This window comes from Bemisia tabaci, chromosome 1 (assembly GCF_918797505.1).
Source record: "Bemisia tabaci chromosome 1, PGI_BMITA_v3".
In the NCBI taxonomy this organism is placed as follows: Eukaryota; Metazoa; Arthropoda; class Insecta; order Hemiptera; family Aleyrodidae; genus Bemisia; species Bemisia tabaci.
Genome location: NC_092793.1, coordinates 71417145 through 71440147, shown reverse-complemented (window position 1 = coordinate 71440147; position 23003 = coordinate 71417145). Strand labels below are relative to the sequence as shown.

General features: G+C 39.1%; 1 protein-coding gene across 1 annotated transcript in view; it reads left to right on the top strand.

Moving 5' to 3' along the window:
- The window catches only part of LOC109033099 (uncharacterized), a gene marked incomplete at its 5' end in the record, with an annotated part of 112612 nt that overhangs the window by 82299 nt on the left and 7310 nt on the right, over positions 1-23003 (top strand). Inside the window, 2 exons of the mRNA XM_019045534.2 lie at positions 16786-16919; positions 20263-20467. Coding sequence (XP_018901079.2) covers positions 16786-16919; positions 20263-20467 — 339 coding nt within the window. The remainder of the gene's footprint in view (positions 1-16785; positions 16920-20262; positions 20468-23003) is intronic.

Sequence of the window (23003 nt, the reverse complement as noted above, 5' to 3'; positions counted from 1 at the left end):
CTAAATTTTTGCATGAGCCTTAGAAAGCATAGAGTTATACGGAGCACAGGGGTCACGTAGAAATCAAGTTACGCCCTTACGTCAGAGGAGCGACGAAATGTAATTAAGTTGATTCTATCTAAAATCGCCCGAATGATGACAGCGGTGATGATCAGCGTTGAGGAAGAATGAGGGGCTTGTAGAACTAAGCGCTTAAGTGCAGTTTTTGCTACCTCGAGAAATATGTGTTTGAAGTTTTGAGATTTACATGGATCCTTATGGCGGAAAGAAAGTTCAAACTGACTTTTTGAAGCTTAAAAATTGGAATTTGAGAGGGAATTTTTCACAAATTATGCACTAAGACTAGTTTTACTTGAAATCATTAAAATCTTAACTTTTTCCAAAACTGCACTTATGCACCTTGTCCTCCAAGCCCCTCAAATATTTTAGCAGCCCATTTCAAAAACTGAAATTATTGACAGTAACCGATTCATCAGAAGTTGAGGTGATTCGATGAACGCCATATTTTGTGCCAGAACGACATGCGAAATATCGCGTCGATTAGTTTCATTTTTTCAGCTACTCGTCATTTTTTCGAATTTTGAGATCTCAATTCTGTTGTCAGGAGACTAAAGAATTCACCTACCAAATTTTGACAAACAATTTCATCGTAATGAAGTCGTGGGTTTTTTTTATGAGACAAAATATCCCATTCGAATGCAGTATTTTTCCTCTATTTTCCTCACGCCTTTAATACTTTGAATTTGTTCATCAAAATTGGTAAGTGAATTATTTAGTCTCCTGACAATAGAATTGCGATCTCAAAATTCGAGAAAAATGACGAGTCGCCGGAAAAATGGAACTAATCGATGCTATATATCGCTTGCCGTTCTGTCACAAAATATGGCGTTCATCGAATCACCTTAATTTTCGAAATAGGAGGAGGCTTGAGAGATCTTACCGTGAAGGAGCGATGATCTGCAAGGTCAGGAACAGCTCTGATGCGGAGGGTGAGGATTTCCATCCTCGTTCATCCCCTTCTCGAATGTTGGCTGCAAAGAAAAAAATTAAACCCTTTTAGAGATAAATTCAACGTAACGCATTGTTGCACATTGTCTAGTATATGGAACAGCTTAACAAATAAATTGAAATAATGTTGAAAAATAATGGAATAAAACTGTTTTTTTTTACCACGAAATTACAATATTCTCACATAATGTATTCAATAATAATCAATTTTCAACGATTAAACATTTTCATATCGACGACTTAAGGAGATTTGATGGATGCCATATTTAATGTCAGAAAGGCATGCGATATATCGCATCCATTGGTTCCATTTTTTCAGCTACTCGTCATCCCTCTCCAATTTTGAGATCGCAATTCTGTTGTCAGGAGACTAAAGCACTCGCTTACCAATTTTAACAAAGAAATTCAACGTAATAAAGGCGTGGTTTTTTTAGAGAGAAAATATCGCATTCAAGTGCAGTTTCGATATCAGTATCGAATGCGATGTTTTCGCTCTAAAAAAACCACGCCTTTATTACGTTGAATTTCTTTGTTAAAATTGGTAAGCGAGTGCTTTAGTCTCCTGACAACAGAATCGCGATCTCAAAATTGGAGAAAAATGACGAGTAGCTGAAAAAATGGAACCAATTGATGCGATATATCGCATGCCGTTCTGACACAAAGTATCGCGTCCATCGAATCACCTTAAGTGTAGAAACACGCGTTTCCGTCTGCTACTCAACAGATTTTCTGTCATACTTCATTTTTTCTCGGGGGAACTGGTCTACCTAATTTCTTTAAAACTTCCGTGATTTTTTTTCAATGTTTGCAGAATACTTTGTATAAATTTCAAGCTATGAAGTTTGCTTGTTTCTCTTCGAAAAAATAAAATAAAGGTGGAAATTTTATGACACCACAATAGAAATGCATGATTTTCCACTTTGGCCATCGATTTATGAAGAAGTTAGGTACTTCGCAAATGCAAAAAATTGCAACACATTTCAATACGCTGAATACCTCGATAACTCCACTGTTTGTGAAAAAAATCTCGAGAAAATCAAAAGATTATCGCCCACAGGGATTCTCAAATTATATATCGATGGCCGAAGTGCGAAACCACCTATCTCCGTCTGCGACGTCCCGGACCTCCTGTTGCACTTTATTCTTTCTTAGTAAAACTAGTCAACTCATTCTTGAAAACTACCTCGATTTTTCCTCTCTTTTAGCAAAATATTCACGGGAAAAAAAACACATTGGATCTAGAGTCCAGACTCTTAAAAAAACATCAACAAGAAAAAGTACTCTTGATTCAATCAGAATCTAACTTAAATTAAAAACCAAGCTCCTTAATTTAAGCGGATTTCGTTTTGATTCAAGCAAAAATCCGATTGAATCAAGAGTATTTTTTCTTGTCAATGTTTTCAAGAGTCTGGACTCTAGATCCAGTGTGTTTTTTTTCAGTGTTCTGTAAAGATATCAAGCCAAACAGTCGACTTAATTTTCCTCGAAAAATAAAATGATAGCATAAAGTTTACTGGAAATACGTGGTTTCACACTTAAGTCACCGATATTAAATGCAACCACACTTCTCTCGTAAAAAAAAGAAGAAAAAAAAAACATTTTGTTGATGACATCAAGCGACTTACCGAATCAACGCTGAGGAATACACGTGAGCAAATTGACTTCCGAAACGATATCCTCAAATCAAATTTCACAGAAATATCACTGAAAAGACACTACCGAAAATTCGCACGATGACAACCGACACGAGTGACAAATACTACTTCCACTTATTGTAAAACACGGCAAACTATCGCACTGGACGGAAAAAGTAGAGGCTTGCAGACTAAAACTTTCGGCGGATAGAAAAGTTGCGAAAAGTAAGGTTGTTCAACTATTCACTGCACCTTCTATATTCACGAAATAATTCACAGAGAAAAATTTTAATAATAAAGTACCGAACACGAAACTATACGAACACGAACTATACCGAACACGAAACTACACTGATGGTAATGCACTTAAATAACACGACTATCACACGCGGTCCCGAGATGAATATATTTCCGATAAAATATACTTCCGATTTGATTATCCTCTACGCTCAAGCTCAACCCCTACGGCTGCGCGACTTCGACTGACCAAAGTTCCAGAAGTTCCGAGCCCTCGAGGTCTCCAAAGTTTTCCTTGTTGTTCTCGAAAACAAAAGAGTGGCTTCGATTTCCAAAATATCCCTACTTTTCGGGTTTCCCAGGTGAAAGGTCAGTGCAAGCTCACAAAAGAAAATGTCTTCATTGAACTGAAAACTAATTGGATGTATTTCTATCAAACGGAACTATGTGCGTTAAGACATTAGCCCTTAGACCCATACGAATATGTCCATAACAGGGCTCACGTCATAATGCACGTAGTTCCGTTTGATAGAAATACGTCCAATTATTACAAGAATTAATGAGGGTACCTGGATTTCCCGGATTAATTCATCTCTCACTTTTCACAACTTTCCTTTTTTTGCTGAAAAGTAGTGCGGGTTCGTCCATGAATTACAGAACCCATTTTTCCCGACCTTTGACCTCTCCTTCTCCCTTTGTCCTAGATGTCACTTACCTTCACACCCCCCCCCCCCCCCGAAAAATTTTTTCATTACAAGCGTGCCTCCCTCTTTTGCGTAGGTGTGGGTCGTCACGAACCCTTGCCACGGGTGCATCACATATGAATTCAAGTGTTTAAATGACTCAAAAACAACATAAATCACATAGGAAAAATCTAGAATCCACTCCTTCAAGGCATTTCTTGATTGTAATCGGCTCGGCTTGAATTCTGCCGTGCTAAGGAAGAACGCTGCACGAAAATTCGAGAGTTGCCAAGTTTCCCTTGATAAAGCATGTATTTTTTACGACATTTATGCTTATTTTTCCTTTAAAATTTCAGATATTTACATTAAATTGCGTGCAAAATCGTCTGAAAATTTCGGGGGAAAATATTCACAATTTTCCCGGTAAATGGTTCAGTTGCGTTGGTCACAAAATCGTGGTTTTATGCTTGAATTCTTGTGGGTCAGCTAAAAATAATAAGATCCGTCCAAACAGCAACTTTCTACGTTCAATATTAACAGAGATATCGCCCTTTGAAGACAGGTTTTTGATGTCATCCATCGCGGTGGTGACACCCTTGGTTTTTTCACCTTGCTTTCATCCAAGTATCACGCTGAGTAACCAGTGCATCACTGACTGATAAAAGCGAGGTGGAAGAAACCAAGGGTGTCACCACCGTGGTGGATGACGTCAAAATCCGGCTTTTTAAAAGGCGATATCTCGGCTAATATTGAACGTAGAGAGTTTGGATGGTATTATTTTTAGTAGAGTCCCTTTATACCCAGAGTTAAGACAACTCACTTTTGGTTGGGCTGAAAGTGGCCTAAAAAAAAATCCAATTCAGATTGGTTCTCGCTCATGGAGGCCGAAACGAGTGCACCAAGATGGCGGTACCTCGAATGTGAAAAAGAATAATGAAAATATTACCTAATTGGGTTTATCAAGAGTAAATTTTTATTTCCATCGGTCCAAAATGAAAATAGATTAAGAAATTATTCACAAACCAATCTCATTTTCTTTTTAATTGATCAATTTGTTGATGTTGTTGTTTTTGTGTGACAGACATCCCAGGATTCCTGATCCTCATCCCTTAATATCGTTCGTTTGGGTGCACTCGTTTCGGCCTCCATGGCCAGCCAAGGCCGGCTGCCAGTCAGCTGATAATCGAGTTGTCTTAACTCTGGGTATAAAGGGACTCTAATTTTTAGCTGATCTACAAGAATCAAGCATCGAAACACGATTCTGTGACCATCGCAACTCTGCCGTGCTTAGGAAGAACGCCGTATGAACATTCAGGCGTTGCCAAATTTCTTACGGCAAATCACCAGTTTTCTGGAAAATTTGTAAAGATTTTCCTTCCGATTTTTCCGATAATTTTGTTCTCAACTCCACCTGCGGTTCCTGAAAATTTCAAGGAGATAGATTCATACCTTTCTTCAAAAATAACTATTTTCTGAGAGGAAATTTGACAACTCTCGAATGTTCATACGGCGTTTTTCCTTATTACGGCAGAACTGACCCAATCCGGTTTTTATCAGAAGAAACTTGGCAGCGTCTGAAGGCTCTTACGACGTTCTCCCTTAGCACGACAGAATTAGACACTAGGACTTGGATTCAATGTCCTATTGTCATGTTGCCTGGATTGTGCTTTGTGAAATCCTCTCGGACCCGAGCATCCGATGCGTCTCAATCAAGATGATCAGGATGCATTTCCCCGAAAGGGCAATTGCGCCGACACGAATCCTCGAATGCACGATGCCATGACCGCCTCGATGAAGAGATGCTTTCACCTATAGCCATTCATCTCATCCTCATCTCGTACGCAGCATCCTGGGCTCCCGCCTTGCCAGATCGTCATAGACGTCGACCGTCATTTCGTCGCTCCTTTGACGTATGGGCGTATAACAATTTCCGCATGAGTCTTGGAAGCATGGATTTGTATGGAAAATAAAGCTCACGTGGAAATTGAGATGTGTCTTTTCGTCGGAGGAGCGACGATTTGATGCGTGATAATGTCTTGATTCGTCGATCCTTTGATGGAGGGACGTAAGCTCGTTTCAAGGTTGGAAAATTGATCAAGGAATTCGATTTTTTATAGAAATATGACCGGCAATGGCCTGATCATTGCAATTGATCGACAAAGTTAAAGATAAAGAAGACTAAGAAAAAATATAGCGATCCTATTGATTGAAACGGCCGATTATTGAAGACTGCGGTCCGCTGTCTAAGACAGGGAAAAAGTAGGATTCGCCAGGGAATGACAAAATGAACGTATTTCTACCAAACGGAACTATGTGCATTAAGACATGAGTCCTGAGACCCATAAGTGTATGCGCATTACAGGGCTCACGGCATAAATTCAGGGTTCCCAGCTATCTGGAAAACCTGGAAAAGTCAGGGGAAAAAAATGGCCTGGAAAACATGGAAAAGTCAGGGAATTTGCTCCAAAAGTCTGGAATTTTTTCAAGTACTGAGAAAAAAAATTTAATAAGTAAACAAATAAAAATAAAAGAATTAAAATTGAAATTGCAATTCCTTCGTTGTATTTTGAATTTTCCGCCAACTCATCCTCTTTATCGGCATTCGGAACGAATCGGAACTACTCGGGAGTGTTCGGTGGCTCCCCGTGCAGGTCAGCCATAATGATGGGGGCATCTTGTGCGACTGGTTGCGTCTAATGAAATAAGAGATCGCAGGAGCTAGCTACTCCTCTTCGACAGAGGCGTAGGAAGGGGGGGGCCTGGCCCCCCCTAGAATTTGAAATAGTATCATCTGCCCCCCTCAGAAATTCTGGATGTTGCAAAAAGACCTTCTTCAACGGTAAGTCTCTGTCGCCGTGGCCCGTGAGAGGATGCCTAAAAATAGAAAAACCTGTTGAATGCAACAATTTCAAAGTATTTTAACCTTAAAATGTAAAAAACTGGGTGATTTTTAGGCAGAAATTGAAGGAAGATTAGCGCCACAAGTGCCTCGAGATGCGCTCAAGTAGAGTTAAAATTTCAAAAATTTTCCGGAACCTTAAAATGCATAAAACTGGGTGATTTTTAGGCAGAAATTGAAGGAAGATTAGCGCCACAAGTGCCTCGAGATGCGCTCAAGTAGAGTTAAAATTTCAAAAATTGTCCAGGGGAGGCCCCCCGAAGTCCCCCCTGAGCTGGGGGGTATTCCATACCCTCCAGACCCCCTGGTGGTGGGAGGCCAGGCCCCCCTAGCAAAATGACCTAGCTACGCCTATGCTCTTCGATCGGGTAACCCTCAATCTTCAATGTAAAAGTTTCAAGTACACTCACTAGGATATCTTGCGCTTAGCTGAGAACTATGTCTGCATGCTAAGGTAGAGGTTATTTTTTTTGTAACTCTGCCTTTTTTCCGTGGACAATACGCTCATTTAAAAAAATATATATGCATTTCTCAGTTTTTTTAAGAATAGTTCTTAATAGTCTGCAGAACGAAGACTGCAGGTTGGATTATTTTTTAAAAGAATCTGTTCAGTGCTCTTTTCCTTAGCATAGCAGCAATACCATGATGGGATTTATTTTTCAAATCCAATACTACTATGAGTAAATGAAACAAATTGAAAAATCATTTGCTTTCACCAATGCATGTATCGTTTAAGAAGGCGTTTATATTTCGCCAATTTTTTTTTCCAACACATTTTAAGTTTTTTTGTGATTTCATTCGTGTTATGATACTATCCTAGCCTGGTTCTTATAAAAAAAAAAGCTGAACCAGATCAAAAATTGATGAAAATAGAGGAGTTTTTACAAAAACCGAAAAATGCGCGCGCTGTCTCTTTTAGGGCAAATTATTTGAGTTTTTTCCACGGAAAAAGGCCTGGATATATTTTCATTTTGGCCTGGAAAACCTGGAAAAGTCAGGGATTTTTTTTCCAAAATTAGCTGGGAACCCTGATATTTTTCATACCGAAACTGAAGAAAATCAAAATAATTACACAACCAAAAATGATGCATTATAAAAGATAGTTGCAATGTCTGGCTCTTCAGTCAATCTAATAGCACCAGTCATACCGGGAAAAAGTTATGTGAAACTTTTCTGGGGAAGCGCTTTCTTTTCTGTTGGACCCCTTTACTCGCTTGTTCTCCGCCCGCTCTCTCCTTAAACCCACTCGAATACCAAAACCGAGGAAATTCGAGCATGTGCACAACCCAAAAACCTATCAACATGAATCATTGCGGTATCAATCTGGATGAAAAAACGCATAAATCCACTCGGTGGGAGGAGAAAAAGTTTCATTGCGATGAGTATCGCTGCTGTCAAATTTCTGCTAAATTTCAGAGACCTCGCGGTTATCACATGCACTAAATATCAATATCGTTCCGCCGAAAGATGTTCACCTTGTTCGTTCTCAACAATTCAAATTTTACGAGAGTGAAATTGGACTCGGATCATAGTATCATATAATCGCTCACAAATAGTTTTAAAACAATTGAATTTCGCATATTTTGAGTCTCCGTAGTTCATTTCTAAGCATTGAACCGGTAAAATTCAAGTTCGCCACTCTTCTTCTTACTTTCTCTCCAAGATTTCAACACCAAATGACGTTACTGTATGCGACTCTAAAGTATGCGTTCTAATTTCATCGAAGTTGATGTGATCGTGTGCGACAAAATGATACAATTCTATGGAACCTTTGAATCTGCTCGTTTTAAAATTCTCCTATAGATATAATTCAAAACTTAAAAGACTGAATTCTTTCTTTTTTCCTTTGTCTCGTCGTTACAGGCTGTGTGAATTGGAACTAAAGTGTTTTCCTTGCAAATTATTTGAGTATTCATAGTCCCTGGACCCTGATAATCACAAAATTGCAAGATAAACACTGAAGATTGCTACATCAGACGGAGTCAGTTTATGAATTTGAATATTTAATTGATATTGGTGGTTAAAAGCAACAAAAGTGCAACATCACCGTCCTGTTTCCAAAATTACTTCTTTATTTTTCATATAGACAATAACATTTTTTTTATTTAAACCCGAAATTTTTGGAAATTATCTCCTGACATGCAACAAAATTCTGAGGAAGTTTTAACACAAAATATCAAGAAGTATCTGTTTAAATAAATGAAATACGAACGTAGGCATGCACGCGATGTCGTAACTGTAAGTATGTAAGTACTTCTCGATTCCACCCATCAGTGTGGCCTATCAAAATCCGCGATGAAAAATTTTGAAAATTCCGATTTCGATCTACTTACTTTCAGCGTAAGTATATCTTAAACATACCAGAGTGAATTGAACATTTGAAAGACAGATGAGTGTATATTTAACCATTGATCGATTGAAAGGGAGGAGGGAGGCAGATCAAGAGGAGTGAGAGGGAGAGAGAAACTCTGAAATATTTCAATTTATATTTGCGAACATTTGTACAAGAGAAACCCATAAATGAGACTATGACACATGTCAAGAGCCCCTCCCCCCTCCCTACCCTATACAATCAGTAAGCTCAATACTATAACAACAGGGTGTCCCAAAATTCCGGAAATGGTACTGATTTTTTAAGGGCGGTCTGGAAGTACTGTAAAAGTGCGGGAATTCCGCAAAAAGACCCGGAATTTTTTTCATTTTTTGTCATTTTTGTTGCAATTTGAGCGAGAAATTGAAATTTTTCCAATTTTGTCAATTGGAGGTACTGAGAAAGTACTAAATTTTTCTGTTGAGGAGGTACTGAATTTCTTGGGAATGTACTGAAAAATAACTGATGAAGTGCTGATTTCTGGTCAGTCTGTTTTCGTAGACACCCTGAACAAGTATGTTCATTTTTGTGTTCATCCTTGTTCTTCTATAAAAAATAAAAAATAAAAAAACCTGGCAATGTTCGGAGTGATATTTTCATGTGCGTCTCCTTGCAGCACCGCTCCACCACCGTCGCTTCGGCAAGGTGAATATTAATAGTGCTCAGATCTCGACACTAAACAAAGTAACTCGTCTCGGGGGGGATCAAGGGGGGCGGGGGCGTGCCCAGGGACGGCCTTTACTCCCTCCGCTCGATTCAAATTTACCGTTATGACACGACGCATAAATATGTTGCTCCACTGTCTTTTTTCAGATTCGCATTTGATCCCCTTTGTTTTAGTGCCGTCCTGTTTTCGCGCTTCTGTTTAGTTTGTCCCGACGCGCGTTGTTCAATAAACGTTAATGCACCCGAGCGATAGAATCGAAGCAATATTTCCCCGACTTCGCCTCCATCGTATTTTGCCTCCGATCGCGGAGCGGAGAGCGGGAAAAGAACGGCACTTGACATGCAACAAAAATGTCGCGCCAGTATATTTTACGTTTAATGTTTATCGCTCGAGATTCTCGCCGGACTGGACCAAACACTTCTTAACTGCGCCGTGAATCAGCCCTCAGTAGAGAACATCGACTCTCGCGCAGTTAAATCTAATTTGAGTTGATTGTGCTGGATGGACCTGTTATTGATACAATAACACGAGACAATTTTCGCGAGTGGATTTGGTCAAACTTTCTAACTTACTGCCAACTTCTGTTACAACAAAACTAAATTCTCTCCGGGCGACGGTGAGCCTGCAGGGTGTATACAAGTCCGGAATTTCCGGAAAGTCCGGAAATAGTACTGATTTTTTAAGGGCGGTCCGGATAAGTACTGAAAAAGTGCGGAAATTCCACAGAAATTCCGGAATTTTTTTCATTTTTTGTCATTTTTGTCGCAATTTGAGTGAAAAATTGACGTTTTTCGAATTTCGTCAATTGGAGGTACTGAGAAAGTACTGCATTTTTCTGTTGAGGAGATCCTGCATTTCTTGGGAATGTACTGAAAAAGTACTGAAGAAGTATTGATTTCTGGTCAGTCTGTTTTCGTAGACACCTTGGCCTGCTACATTTGGTTTTCATCCTGGCAACAATGACGACCACATCCAAAGTTCTCAACCCACGTCGAAAGGCTGGTCGAAAAGTGGACGGATGCAAACGTTGGCCAACATTCATCAATGAACTTTTAGTGCTTGACTTCAGCAGAGCGTTTTTCTCCTTTAATTTGCAACCCTGCCGCTCTAGGTGAAAAATTCGATTAAATCCACTCGCGGAAATTCGCCTACGGTTTTATAAGAAGGAAATAATCCTAGTAACTATAAGTCAGCCTGACATTTGGCCTCCTCTGTCTCATAAAGCGGTCGAACATCGAATCGATAGTTTCTGACTGCATACTGGTCAGAGAGACATCGGTTTGATGCCAAAACGATGCTGGACTGGCCGACATAATACTGATTTGCACTACTTAGCTGCTTGATGCCAGTCTTGCGAAGCGAACATTTTCCGCTTCGTTCGATTGAGCACAGGGGAAAATTTCATGAGCCGCCGCCCGCGGTGCACTATGGTTCAAAACTCAAGAATAGGAAGAAGTAAGTCAGATAATGACTTACGAAAGTTTCACGTAACGTGAAAGTGAAGTGTCACGTGAAGTGATCACGTAAGTTTCGTTTCTTTTGTTTTTTGAGTCGCTAACTTCAAATTTGATGTCAAATTTCCAAGATTTTAACAATCTAACCTATTCATGTGGGCAAGTTTATGGCACGCGGCGACGCGGCGCGACGTACTGCCAGCTCGGAACGCGCACTGACGCCTACAAACCCAACGGGATACTTCAAGCATTGCGCAATGCTTGAAGTAGCCCTTTAGGTTTGTAGGCGTCAGTGCGCGTTTTTCGCTGGCAAGCTGTTTAAGTTTGAAGTAAATGACGATATTTTTCGTACGATTCTTATTGGTCCAATCGCTCCCGGTCATAGAGAGATAGTACGAATGAGGGTTGAGTATGAAAATCTTTTCTTTTTTTTCTTTGGTCGTTCTTTTGTCGAAGCGGGTCTAAGAGAAAGCGAAGCGCCCTCCCCCTCTAGGAGTTGGGCCGCGTAGCGGCCATGGGGTATGGCCTCTAGTTCTGTATAGATTTCAAGCGATACAGAGTTGGCTTATTGCTCCCCGGAATTATTGAATAGGAGCAGAAATTTTGAAATATGCGATGATGATACTCCGACGGTGAAACCAATATACCAAGTATGTCGGACTAACTTACTTGATCTGTCTTCTCCATGCGAAAAAACTCCGGTTTATTGTGTTCCGAGAAAATATTTCTCTCAGAATGAAAAGTTTATGCTACGGAGAGAATTATTTTCTCTTCGGAGAAAGTAGTTAGTGTCCGGAGAAAAATTTTCTCTTCGAAACGAGAAGTTTATGCTAGGGAGAGAATGATTTTCTCTCTAGCGAAAATATTTCCTCTTCGGAACGAGAATTTAGCTGGGAGAGAATTTTTTTTAATTAATTAGTGTTCCGGACAAAAGTATTTTCTCTTCGGAACGATAAGTTATTGGTGGGAAGAGAAATATTTTTCTCCGGAACACTAACTTCTCTGGAGACAAAATAATTCCCTCCTAGCAATAACTTTTCGTTCCGAAGAGAAAATATTGGAGGAGTGCTTGTTTGCATAAACACTCTCCAAAAGAACCTGGAATGTCACTAACAGAGATACGCGTATTCGTAATTTTCCTATCGATTGATTCTACTTAAATCGGCCATAGGTTCTGGCAGAGACGCACCAATTAAGTCGGAGTAGAATAGTAAATCCAAGATCGACTTCCAAAACGCAAGAATCAGTAAGCCGTGTTAACATTTGAAACGCTGCTCTCGCGGTTTTTCCGACCATAACCTGCATCAAAGGCTCGACGTTTTTAATCCGGCCTCTGAAGAACTTAACTCGGACGGCAAAAGCTGAGCTTTCATCATACTTGACTGAGACTTTGAGGACAGGCGGAACGGAAAAAGTCTGTGTGTCTGCTAGAAGCCAGAGAAAAATTTCTTGTGTATAAACTGTGACTGGTACTTCTAGGAAAAGCAGGGACGGCTCAAAATAAATAAAGGGTTGCAGAGGAGGAATTTATGAAGTTTGCGCTATTTATATCCCACTCTAGTCGTCCTCTCCGTCTTTGATATTATTCGTTTTCACATTCATTTACTCGACCATTTTATGTATCGTTTTTCCGTTTGCCTGCTTCTGATTGACGAATTAATTGCAGGAAAAAAATAGCGTATTTCTTTCGAAAAATTCACTAAAAAACAAAAGATACCTATACACAAGATGACCTTTTCATACTTTCACTTCTTTCATATGGGCTGAGAAAACTAATACAAGCCGCGTATGCGGTACTTAACAGGCAAAGTTGTTTACTTTTTTTTTTTTTTTTTTTTTTAATACAAATTGATATTTTTCAAAAACCGATTAAACTGAGTCACCTAAAGATGGGCGACCCGCCCGAAATGGCCATCGTGGTATAAGTAAGTCAAAGTAAGTCAGTTTAATCGGGTTTTGAAAAAATTTCAATTTGTATATAAAAAAAAAAGTGGTCATAGTGCCGATAAAAGTCTCAGAAAAATTGTGCATTATGTTACAACACAGTGAAAGTTGTTTACCTCCATTTTTATTCTTTTTTCATTTTGATAATACTTCCTCTCCGTCTTCTTCCTTTTCTCGATTTTTTTTTTATTACGGAAATACATCCTCTGTCCTCTGAAGGGAGAAATTAAGGAACTCCGATTAAAAAAAGTACGCTGGGACTCATATGGACCGCATAACTTAACAGGCAGTAGGACTTTTCGGCTGGAGAAACCAAATTTTGGTTCAATTACCTTATTCTGAGATGGAAATCAGGAATCTTTGGCGAATTATAGCGCAGCGACTGACAACTTTGGCAACCTGACTCAAAGTTTGGTTTCTCTGACCGAAAATTACGATGGACCAGAAGAACCTAGGTTCGGCTCGTAAAAAGAGAGACTTTTTTTTCGTCTAGATCGCCTATCCACAAGGTAAATCAAAACGATTCGTCTTCATTCTCAAGAACCAATCACAATTTATAATGTGAGGACGAAACCAAACACGTTCTCAACCGTCGGCATACGAAAATGATAACATTCATATCAGAGCTAGATTTTGAAAAAAAGCGAGAATCATTCACAAGAGACAAGTGTCATATTACATAGGCTGTCCAAAAAGTACCGAGACTGGTTCCATAACTCAAAAACCAAGATAGCTAGAGGCTTGATCTTGGTCTCATTTGAAAGATCAACTCAATATCTATCGATTGAGACCAAGATCAAAACTTTCGGTCAAGTATTTCAAAAGTTACGACACTGTTTGTAAAAAAAATATCTGGACCCCCTACCGTTTTTAATGACTATTTTCTCTTGCCGAGAACACTCTCTAAATTATTAATGATCAGTGCACGGTTCTTTTGCACCTAATCATGGCAAAACCTAATTGATTTGGAAACACTGTCAAGCCGTCGTCGTCCGACTACGAGTATAAGGGTTCAAAGTCCACGGGGAAAGAATCAACCGTCGGTCAGCCACCCCTAAAAAACCCGGGAAATTTTCGGCAGTTGTTGACAGTTCACAGTGCGTGCGTGGTCTACGCTGCAGATAGTGAGTGATTTTGTTTCTGTGGTCGAAATTTTTGATACCACTGCTTTATCTCTTTCCATGATGGTATCAACAATTTCGAACACAGAAACAAAATCACTCACTATCTGCAGCGTAGACCACGCACGCACTGTGAACTGTCAACAACTGCCGAAAATTTCCCGGGTTTTTTAGGGGTGGCTGACCGACGGTTGATTCTTTCCCCGTGGACTTTGAACCCTTATACTCGTAGTCGGACGACGACGGCTTGACTGTGTTTCCAAATCAATTAGGTTTTGCCATGATTAGTTGCAACAGAACCGTACACTGATCATTAATAATTTAGAGAGTGTTCTCGACAAGAGAAAATAGTCATTAAAAACGGTAGGGGGTCCAGATATTTTTTTTACAAACAGTGTCGTAACTTTTGAAATACTTGACCGAAAGTTTTGATCTTGGTCTCAATCGATAGATATTGAGTTGATCTTTCAAATGAGACCAAGATCAAGCCTCTAGCTATCTTGGTTTTTGAGTTATGGAACCAGTCTCGGTACTTTTTGGACAGCCTATGTATAATAGCCAGAGACGCAATACAGGCGTGGCATCCCTATCCTACGTTTCTTGGGATGGTGCGGAGGGCATTACTTTGAACGGGAGAAAAAACTTACTTAGCCTGGGTTTTTTTTTACGATATGACTTTCGTTATTTCAGATATGAACTGCGATGGGGAACTGCGAATCGTTTACATGTGTACGCCGAGCATTATACTTTTATTGCTGAAAACCCTAGAGATCGCTTTTTGATCCCGCTTTCATAATTCATGCACCTTTTTATCACTCCAAAAGCTCCGATGAGAATATTTGCCGTCTCATCCGTGCGTGCATTCGTGCGCGACAGCCTGCTGCACACCTATTCAATTAGTTTTTCCGCTTTGTGATTCTCTTTTATTAGTCCCAATTTAATTTATGTATGAAATCATAATCTCTGCGCCCCCTCGTTCCTCTTTTTCGATCGCTAACTTTTGTCAGTTAAAAGCGTTAAAAAAATAATAAGTTAAAAGGCATTGACTCGCATTTCACCGACCCAGAGCTCAGTGAGACTCTCTATACGTACTACGTCTCAAGCGGGCAAAAAACCCCAGTTGAGTGATTTTACTGAAGCGACCTTCCCATCGCAAAAGGTGAAAGTTAAAGGGGTTTTACTACATCGCAACTTTTCAAAGTTCAATTTGGTAACTAATTGTTTTAATTTTAGACGGGCATTGTTTCACGTCGACAATTTCAGACAATTTTTGTTAAATGATTAGGATATTTTACATAAAAAATTTTAACCTTTTAGTCTATGATTTTTCATACAGGGTGTCCCAGGCCACCCGTAACCAGACTGTTTCCTCGGTTCTCCCGGGTTGGATGAAGTAAGGAGCCTTTGGGACGAATAGGGAATCAACCGCAAGGAATCTGAATTTGACCATCCTGAGGTCCTCACCCCAGACCCCCATGGGAGCTTAAAAAGGGGGGCTCTCTCTTTGAAAATCGGGTCTACTTTCGTAATTTTCAAATTATTATTCAAGATCAGAAAGTACGGACAATTTTTATTTATTTCTTTACGGAAAATTCCTATATTGGTCTACATGATTGGGAGGACGCAGACCGCTTTGCGCCCTCTAAGGCCCCTAGCCGCAAAAATCATGAAAATCGCCCCCTTAGAATGGTAAAACAAACTGTGAAAGAAACCGGAAATTCAGGGGGTGAGAGAGTTGATAGTAATGGTATAATACACATGAGTGTATGGACCAGTCTCTATGGAGATCAAAAAAAGATCATTCAACACCTTCACTCACTAATAACCTTTAATTACTAGGTGTGTTTTTCTATCGGTGACTATAATGGCAGATTAATTAATTAGTCTAAATGACTTCTTACAACACAGAGATCGTCTTAACGGCGCAACGCAACGCGACGCCGCACATGTGTGGTGTGTTTTTTGGCGTGGGAGAAATTCTCGCTGACGCATCTGCGCGAAGGACGTGTCAAAGACTAAATCTCTTTGCGTGAAAGTTTTTGTTAGCTTTGGGTCGAGATTAAAAGCTGGATAACACTAGAGGGTGGGGGCTCAGAGAAATAGTTGGTACCTGTTATTGCATCATCCGGCCATAAAATAACCCGAAACTTGCACCGAACTTAAAGCTGTTGCTTACACAGTAAGTGCACACTTCGTGACTTCATCAAAGTTGTTTCATTGAGTATCATTTGAACTTGGCGCGCGTACCAGCAGAAGTGAAAACTGCCCCAGACATTGGGATCTAAGTTGCAGATCATAAAAACTGTACTAATCCTACACGCAATAAAGTGCAAGTATGCCCTAGAACTCTCTTACTCGTACATCAATGACGCTAATAAACCCTCGAAGTTAAGATTTCCTTCCAACTGGTAATTTTTAACCATCGCCATTTTTTTGTACGGAACTTACACTTCTGTTGGTTTCACCCAACAACCAGCATACCTTTTTACCATTCCCCCTCTTCAAAGCTTTACTTAGCGCATAACTTTTCGAGTAACTTTGAGAGTATACTTTTTTAACGTGCGTTTACCATAAGTGTAATTACTATGTACCATACTTAGTAATCTCTCATGCAAGAATTTATTCTTATTTTTTTTTGGGGGGGGGGGGGGTGAGGTTATATCTCCACAGGGACATACAGAAGGCCAACGTCGAAATTGTTCTCCATTCTCAGTAAATAATAGATGCGCCACGGCAGTTTTGTAATATGTCAATTGATTTGTTTCAGAATTACCTGAAGAAGATCCAGTCATACGGACGGAGCATAATAGATATTTTCCAGGAGATTACCTGATAGCAAATTGTACCTGTCCACCGTCAAAACCAGGTGCCTCAATGGCATTTTATTTGAACAATAGATCGGTAAGATAATACAATCAGCTAAGCTATATCCGAAAGTCGTGTATTTGAGGTTTAAAGTAAGCGTATTTTAATATTTTATTCTAATCAAAAATTAGAAGAATAAAAAGAATTGAAGACTAAAAAAGAAGAAGTAAATAGGCTCAATGCATTAAGAAAAGTAAGATAAAAAACTTGCACTGCACTGAACTTAGTTAGGAATTCTCTCTCACGTTGAGAAATCCCGATTTTTCCAAAAAATGCAATACCAAAACTTTTTAATAAAAAACATCAAATAAATAGGAGACACTATGAAATATAGGCACTCGGTAGCTCAAGGAACGAGCGATCCTTTAAAACTAAAATACTTGGGCCTCTGAAGGTTGAAGACTGATGATTCATACATGGTGAAAATCTCTTTAATTCGAGATTTTTAATATAGTTCAATGGTGGTTAATGGTGATAAGCTTGTTTTAATTACCGTGTGCCGCCGGTTGTATCGAAAGAACACATATTGTGATCAGAACTTCAAGAATATTGCATATCGGAATTGTTGTAACAAATGGTTGATCACGATAGTAGATATCGCTTGAATTTCTCTCGATTCTTTTTCTCTCTTCACTATAGTTTGAATGAGGAATTTTCTCTCTTGCAAGCTTTTGAGTTTTGTCATATTCTCTTTCATTGAGCTTGAATTTTTAAAATAAACCGCACGAGTGCTTCGTAAGTAAGCTCATCCATCCAAATTGCTCATACATGTCTGCTCGGCCTTTGGCCTGCCACGGAAAGAGCGAAACCTAGTTCTTGAGCACCGAGCAATTTGAGCTGCGGACGGCTCAGCAATGGCTCTGCGTTTCAATACGTCATCAATCACTTGGCGATGACTAGTGTCTGAGCGGATCCAACAAATCCTGAGGTTTCCTTGGCGCAAATTTGAATTGATCTCAGAGGGGGATGAGGAGTTTGTCGATGGAAAAGCTTTAGACGCAGGCGACGTTGCCAGAATTGTCGATGGGGAGCTTTCAAAATAACATCACGTCCGAATAGAAATTGGGGATATGAAGAATTGGGTTTTCAGGATTATTGATTGTTTCAATCACGGCTCAACTCAACATGTGTAAAAAGGGAACTAATTCAAGCTAGTCACGTAACCCCGCGTTAATATTCCAATGTCTTTTAAAGCTCATCTGATAATGATCCTAAGCGTTTTGAACAAAAATTGGTTCCTTAATTAAATGATTTTAAAAAATTCATGAAGAATAATACTCATGATAAATTTCATCCAAAACACTTCCTTTCCCATTTTTGCAAGAAAAAAAGAGAGAAAAAGAGAGATAACAACCGTAATTAAATGTAATTCAGTTCAGTTCAGTCGCATAAAAATAAGCGATGCCATTTCAAAACTCAAGTTTTTGTTGAAGGAATGAACCTTAGTGACAATGAGCCTTCAAAATCGATTTTCATACTCTTAAAAGTTTAAAATTATTTTCAGGGTACTTTTTTTGGAGGGGGGGGGGTTGTTTTCAGGAAAATTTAAGTCTGGTGAAATATATATGTACGTGAAAATTTTCCTTCATAAATTTACCAAGTTTTACCAAGAGCTTTGCTACATTACGTTTATGATAATTTTCTGTCATAGAATTAAAAACTGTTTTCTTATTTTTTACACTAAATGAAACATCCTTACAACAAGCAACAAGTCAATTTGTTATTTTTTTAATGAATACTTAGACCAAGAGAAATTGGTAATAAATTGAGACTGAGTCCTCCTTGACTTAGAAACGAAGCCTTTGGCTGGTTAACTCCTGTATGAGCTTTGAACATATTCTTCAAAAACGTTCAAAACGTAATAATTACAGTGAATCTTTTAAAAGTTCTTCAAAACTTTCTTGAATATTACGTCTCTTAAATTTTACCATTATCAAAGCCCTGAATGATCTCCTAAAACAAACATTTTAACAGTTTTTGAAGTTACTAGGTATCTCAACTCAATTTTGCAGAGATGATGAAAGCGCTAAGCGCATTTGCAATAAAATTTAGTAAAAGTGAAATGTAAAATGTTCTCGCATTTGTATTGCATCATTATAACACGCAGGCGCAGGCAATCAGTACAAAACATGTAGGGAGAGAGCTTATTTGTTTTAAGTTTAGGTTTAAGTGCACTTAGTTATTACAAAATCATGAAGACAAACATACTATCTTAACATGTTGTTTACGTTGCCAGATCTCATAAGCATATTTATTCTTACCACAAAAAAAGAGTTTTGATCCTGCAAGGGTGGCAACAATGATCGAACATCGGAAATAACAAACTATCTCTCGAGATAGGTTGATGCATGTGGGATCTCTCCGTGCACCTTCTTTCCGCTCTCACTCCGCTGTGCAAATTGTTTCGATGGCAGCCAGTCATCTTTCACTCAATTTACATGTAAGAGAACAAATATGTCGATCAAAACAGTATATGCGTTTTGTAAGCTCGAACCCTCGAGAAGCGGAGCCAAGATATGAAATTTATCTTCCAACGACCGGGTCTCGGGAACTTTGAGGCAGTTCACGTGCTCAAAACAAAAACACGCGTGCTTAGAAATAAAAAACAAAATAAGAATTTAGACCTCGATGAGTAAAGGCATATTTGAATGGAATAAGTAGGGGTGCATTTTAGAGGCGGATCCAGCAAATTTGCAACACCGGATTCGCTCCGTTTAAACCTATGTTGAATAATCGATTCTTGTCAGAGTATATGGCCCCTCCAAGAATCGATACATTTTCATAGGTTTGAATTGAGAAAAACAGCGTTGCCAATTTGCTGGATCCGTCAATGGTACTACATTTAAGGAGTCGGACTTTTCGGGGATACCATTTTCTTAAAAGAACGGAAGGTGCAATGAGGGAAGGAACGGTAATTTTACCTCGAGAGTGTGAGCCGTAAAATGCAGCAGCTATTTTATAGGCCAAACGTAGCATTCGACATTCGTAGGAAAAAAGGGTGTTTGATTGAAAAATATATTGATATTGTTAAAATTATCTCATGAACCTTTTTTGGTAGCACACGACAGCGAACAACTTATCTTTGGACTTCTTCAGCGGGCCGATTGTTAAAGCAAATGAATTTAATCGATAAATAGTATCGCAGAGAAAGGAGCTTATCGATCAAGGTCGTTCGATAACGATTCCACAATCAACCCGCAGGCTCATTTTGAGATTCGATGGGTGCTATGGATCAATGCTGATGAAATCAAAACGCTGACGTCTTTGTTGCGTCCGTCCGTTTTGAAGGAGCTTTATCCGCAAATTAGTATTGACCGCTTACAGTTAGTTTCAGCTGAATTTTGGTCGTTAAGTCCTTGCATTCGGTATTTTTTTCCAGATTCTTCAAGAGGAAAGCGAGCCTATTTCCGATGAAGGAGACGAGCTAGTCGAAAATATAATTAATCTTTCGATGCAACTAGATCCTAGTCACTTTTACAAAGGGACGTTTACGCTGAAGTGCAGTGCTGTAGTCACACCTTTATACCAAAAAACAGTAGAAATTCGATTGTCAAACAATCCGTATCAACCAGTTCCTGAGAGAGGTAAGTCTGTCCGCAAGACGTGTCTTCTTCCTACATTTTTCTCAAGGTTCATATGATCAGTTCTTTTTTAACGTTTCGTGATATCAGTGGTTTTTGCGGTTCCTTCTTTTTTCTCAGTTTTCCCTATTTTCCCCGTTTCGGTGATCGGACAACATGTTATGTGAGAAAATTCCTTTTCTCAATACTTTTATTTTAAAATTTGAGTGCACCTTCACAAGTTTCTCAGAGAGACGCATGAATTGACCATATCTGGAACACACTATTCGACCACTGAAGAAGGTGGTGAGGAGGGTATTTTTCTGCTCATAAACTTAGGACTGCGATGCCGTAGGCTCAACTATAACTTATTCGCAAAAGCATTTGGTCGTACTTTGACGACGTTTTTACCCTCTTTTTTCGTGAGGTACCCGTAAGACAATCTTTCATCCCCTCATTTTTGAAGTATGTAAGATTGACTTGCCCCATTCACAAATTTTCAGATAAGAACGAAGAGTGCCTTAAGGGCAGCTGAGGGGACTTATGTGTTTTTATCGTAAACTGCTCTCTCCTTTTAATTGGAATGGTCATGTGAAACTACAGGCTTGCCCTCCTCCCCTCTCTAAAAGGCTCACATACCTAAGCGGCTACCTACATCATTTTAATTACTTATTTAATACATTTTTACACAACATTGTAAGATAGTAAAACGGTCAATACTCGATACTGCCTTATAATGTTAAAAGAAGTACACATATAAAAATTGAAAATTATAAGCAATCTTTAATCATTTTTAGAGATATTTTGAAATTGGATCATTTTCATAGTCCTCTGCAGCTTAACCATTGAATCTTAAGCTTTACTTTGTAGATAAAATTGTCCATCAATTCGGTTAAATAAGAAAGTATTCAGCCAAAAATCTTCAAGAGGCCAAAACGCCCAAAGGGACAAGAAAACATTTGAAGCTCCTCCCGAACTAGAAGGAAATAGGTTGATTTAAAAAGGTTTGAACTTAGTGGTAAGAAAGAAAAAGAAACGGTAGTGAGGGAGAGGGTTGAGAGAAAAAGAGAGGAGAGAGCGAATCTCATGATATTGTGCGGTATCATGCTAGGAAAGTTGTTATTTAACTGAGCCGACAGGGAATAGAGAGAGGCGAGGAGAAAACTATAGCCACGTTATTAAATCCCACAGCTTATTAAAATGTGCTCTCTCATGAATAGGTACATTAGACCTCATACGCCACCTAGCTTCAGCTTTTAAATAATAAAAATTAGTTTGTAAATCATGCCGTTGCTCGTTTCTCCTTCCCGCCCACCACAATTTTCCTTCTTCTCATCATTGTTTTTCACCTTGTTTTCACATAAGGTGCGGTCGTGTGCTTGATAATGAATTCTCAAGAAAAAATCTCTTTGTAGGTGCACCTAATTTATCGCAACAACTGCTCCTTCCTGCGATGGGCTTCGCTGTTTCGAGAATCGAATTTAACACCCTTGCATGCGAACGCGGTGATGGCCGAGTTGCGCCGTGATTGGAATCGGGTCATAAAACACTGATATTATTCTCGCTATCACAAATTCATGCATTTGTTGGAAATGCGAGCATCATCTATTAAAGTACCCAACACACACAAGTATTGAAAAATCACCCTTTGAAGAATTTATGAGGGAGGTCTCGTCAGCCTCTCCGCGAACGCGAGTTTGCGTACGTTTTGGGTTCGCTGTCAGTGGCGTGCGGCGTGCTTTGCGATATATCGATAGATCTGCCATTCAAACCTATGGAAAAGGATCGATAGACAAGGACACCTTAATAATCGATTCTTAACCATAGCTTCAAATGGAGAAATATCGATACTCGATCATTCACGCCACACCACTGTTCGCTCTTTGTGGGTGATGTAGTATTTTGCTAGCCCCCCAAGAAACTCTCAAATTCGTGGTGAGAATGATACACCGAGAAAGCACAGCGTTGACAAATTTTGAACAAATATGTAGATATGAAATTAAATATACCCTCCTCGACAGTATGAAGTATTAAATTTGGACAGCAAGAATTAAAAAGAAACCTAATGGACGAATGAATAAATCCGATTTTTTTCAAATTAAGCAAAATTTTTGTGAAATTTACAAGAAACAAGCACCGAAAAAAGTCGTATTGGTGTTCAATGGAAAGTAGACTGCAAAATGGATTGCTTTGAGCAGAAAGGAACCGAGCCACATCAGCTATTGCCAGATTGAATTGGGCAGATTCATCTTGTACATTGTAAGGGCTGCGCGAATTTTTGTGTACAAATGTACAAATTTCAGTGAATTTTTTGTAAAAGTGCGAAGCTAATTCCTTTAAATTTTCAAGGGAATCAGCGCAAACGTTTTCTTGTAAAATATTCAATTGCCAAGTTAAATTTAACGATAGCTGATGTCGCTTGGTTTCGCTAAACGCGGTCCAATTAATATGCTGCGTTGAAAGCTAAAAATTGATGCGAAATTCCATCGAGCAAGTAAAGTCATAAGAACTCAAAAAAATGAAAGGCGGCGCTTTTACATGAGATACGGCAATAAGAGTT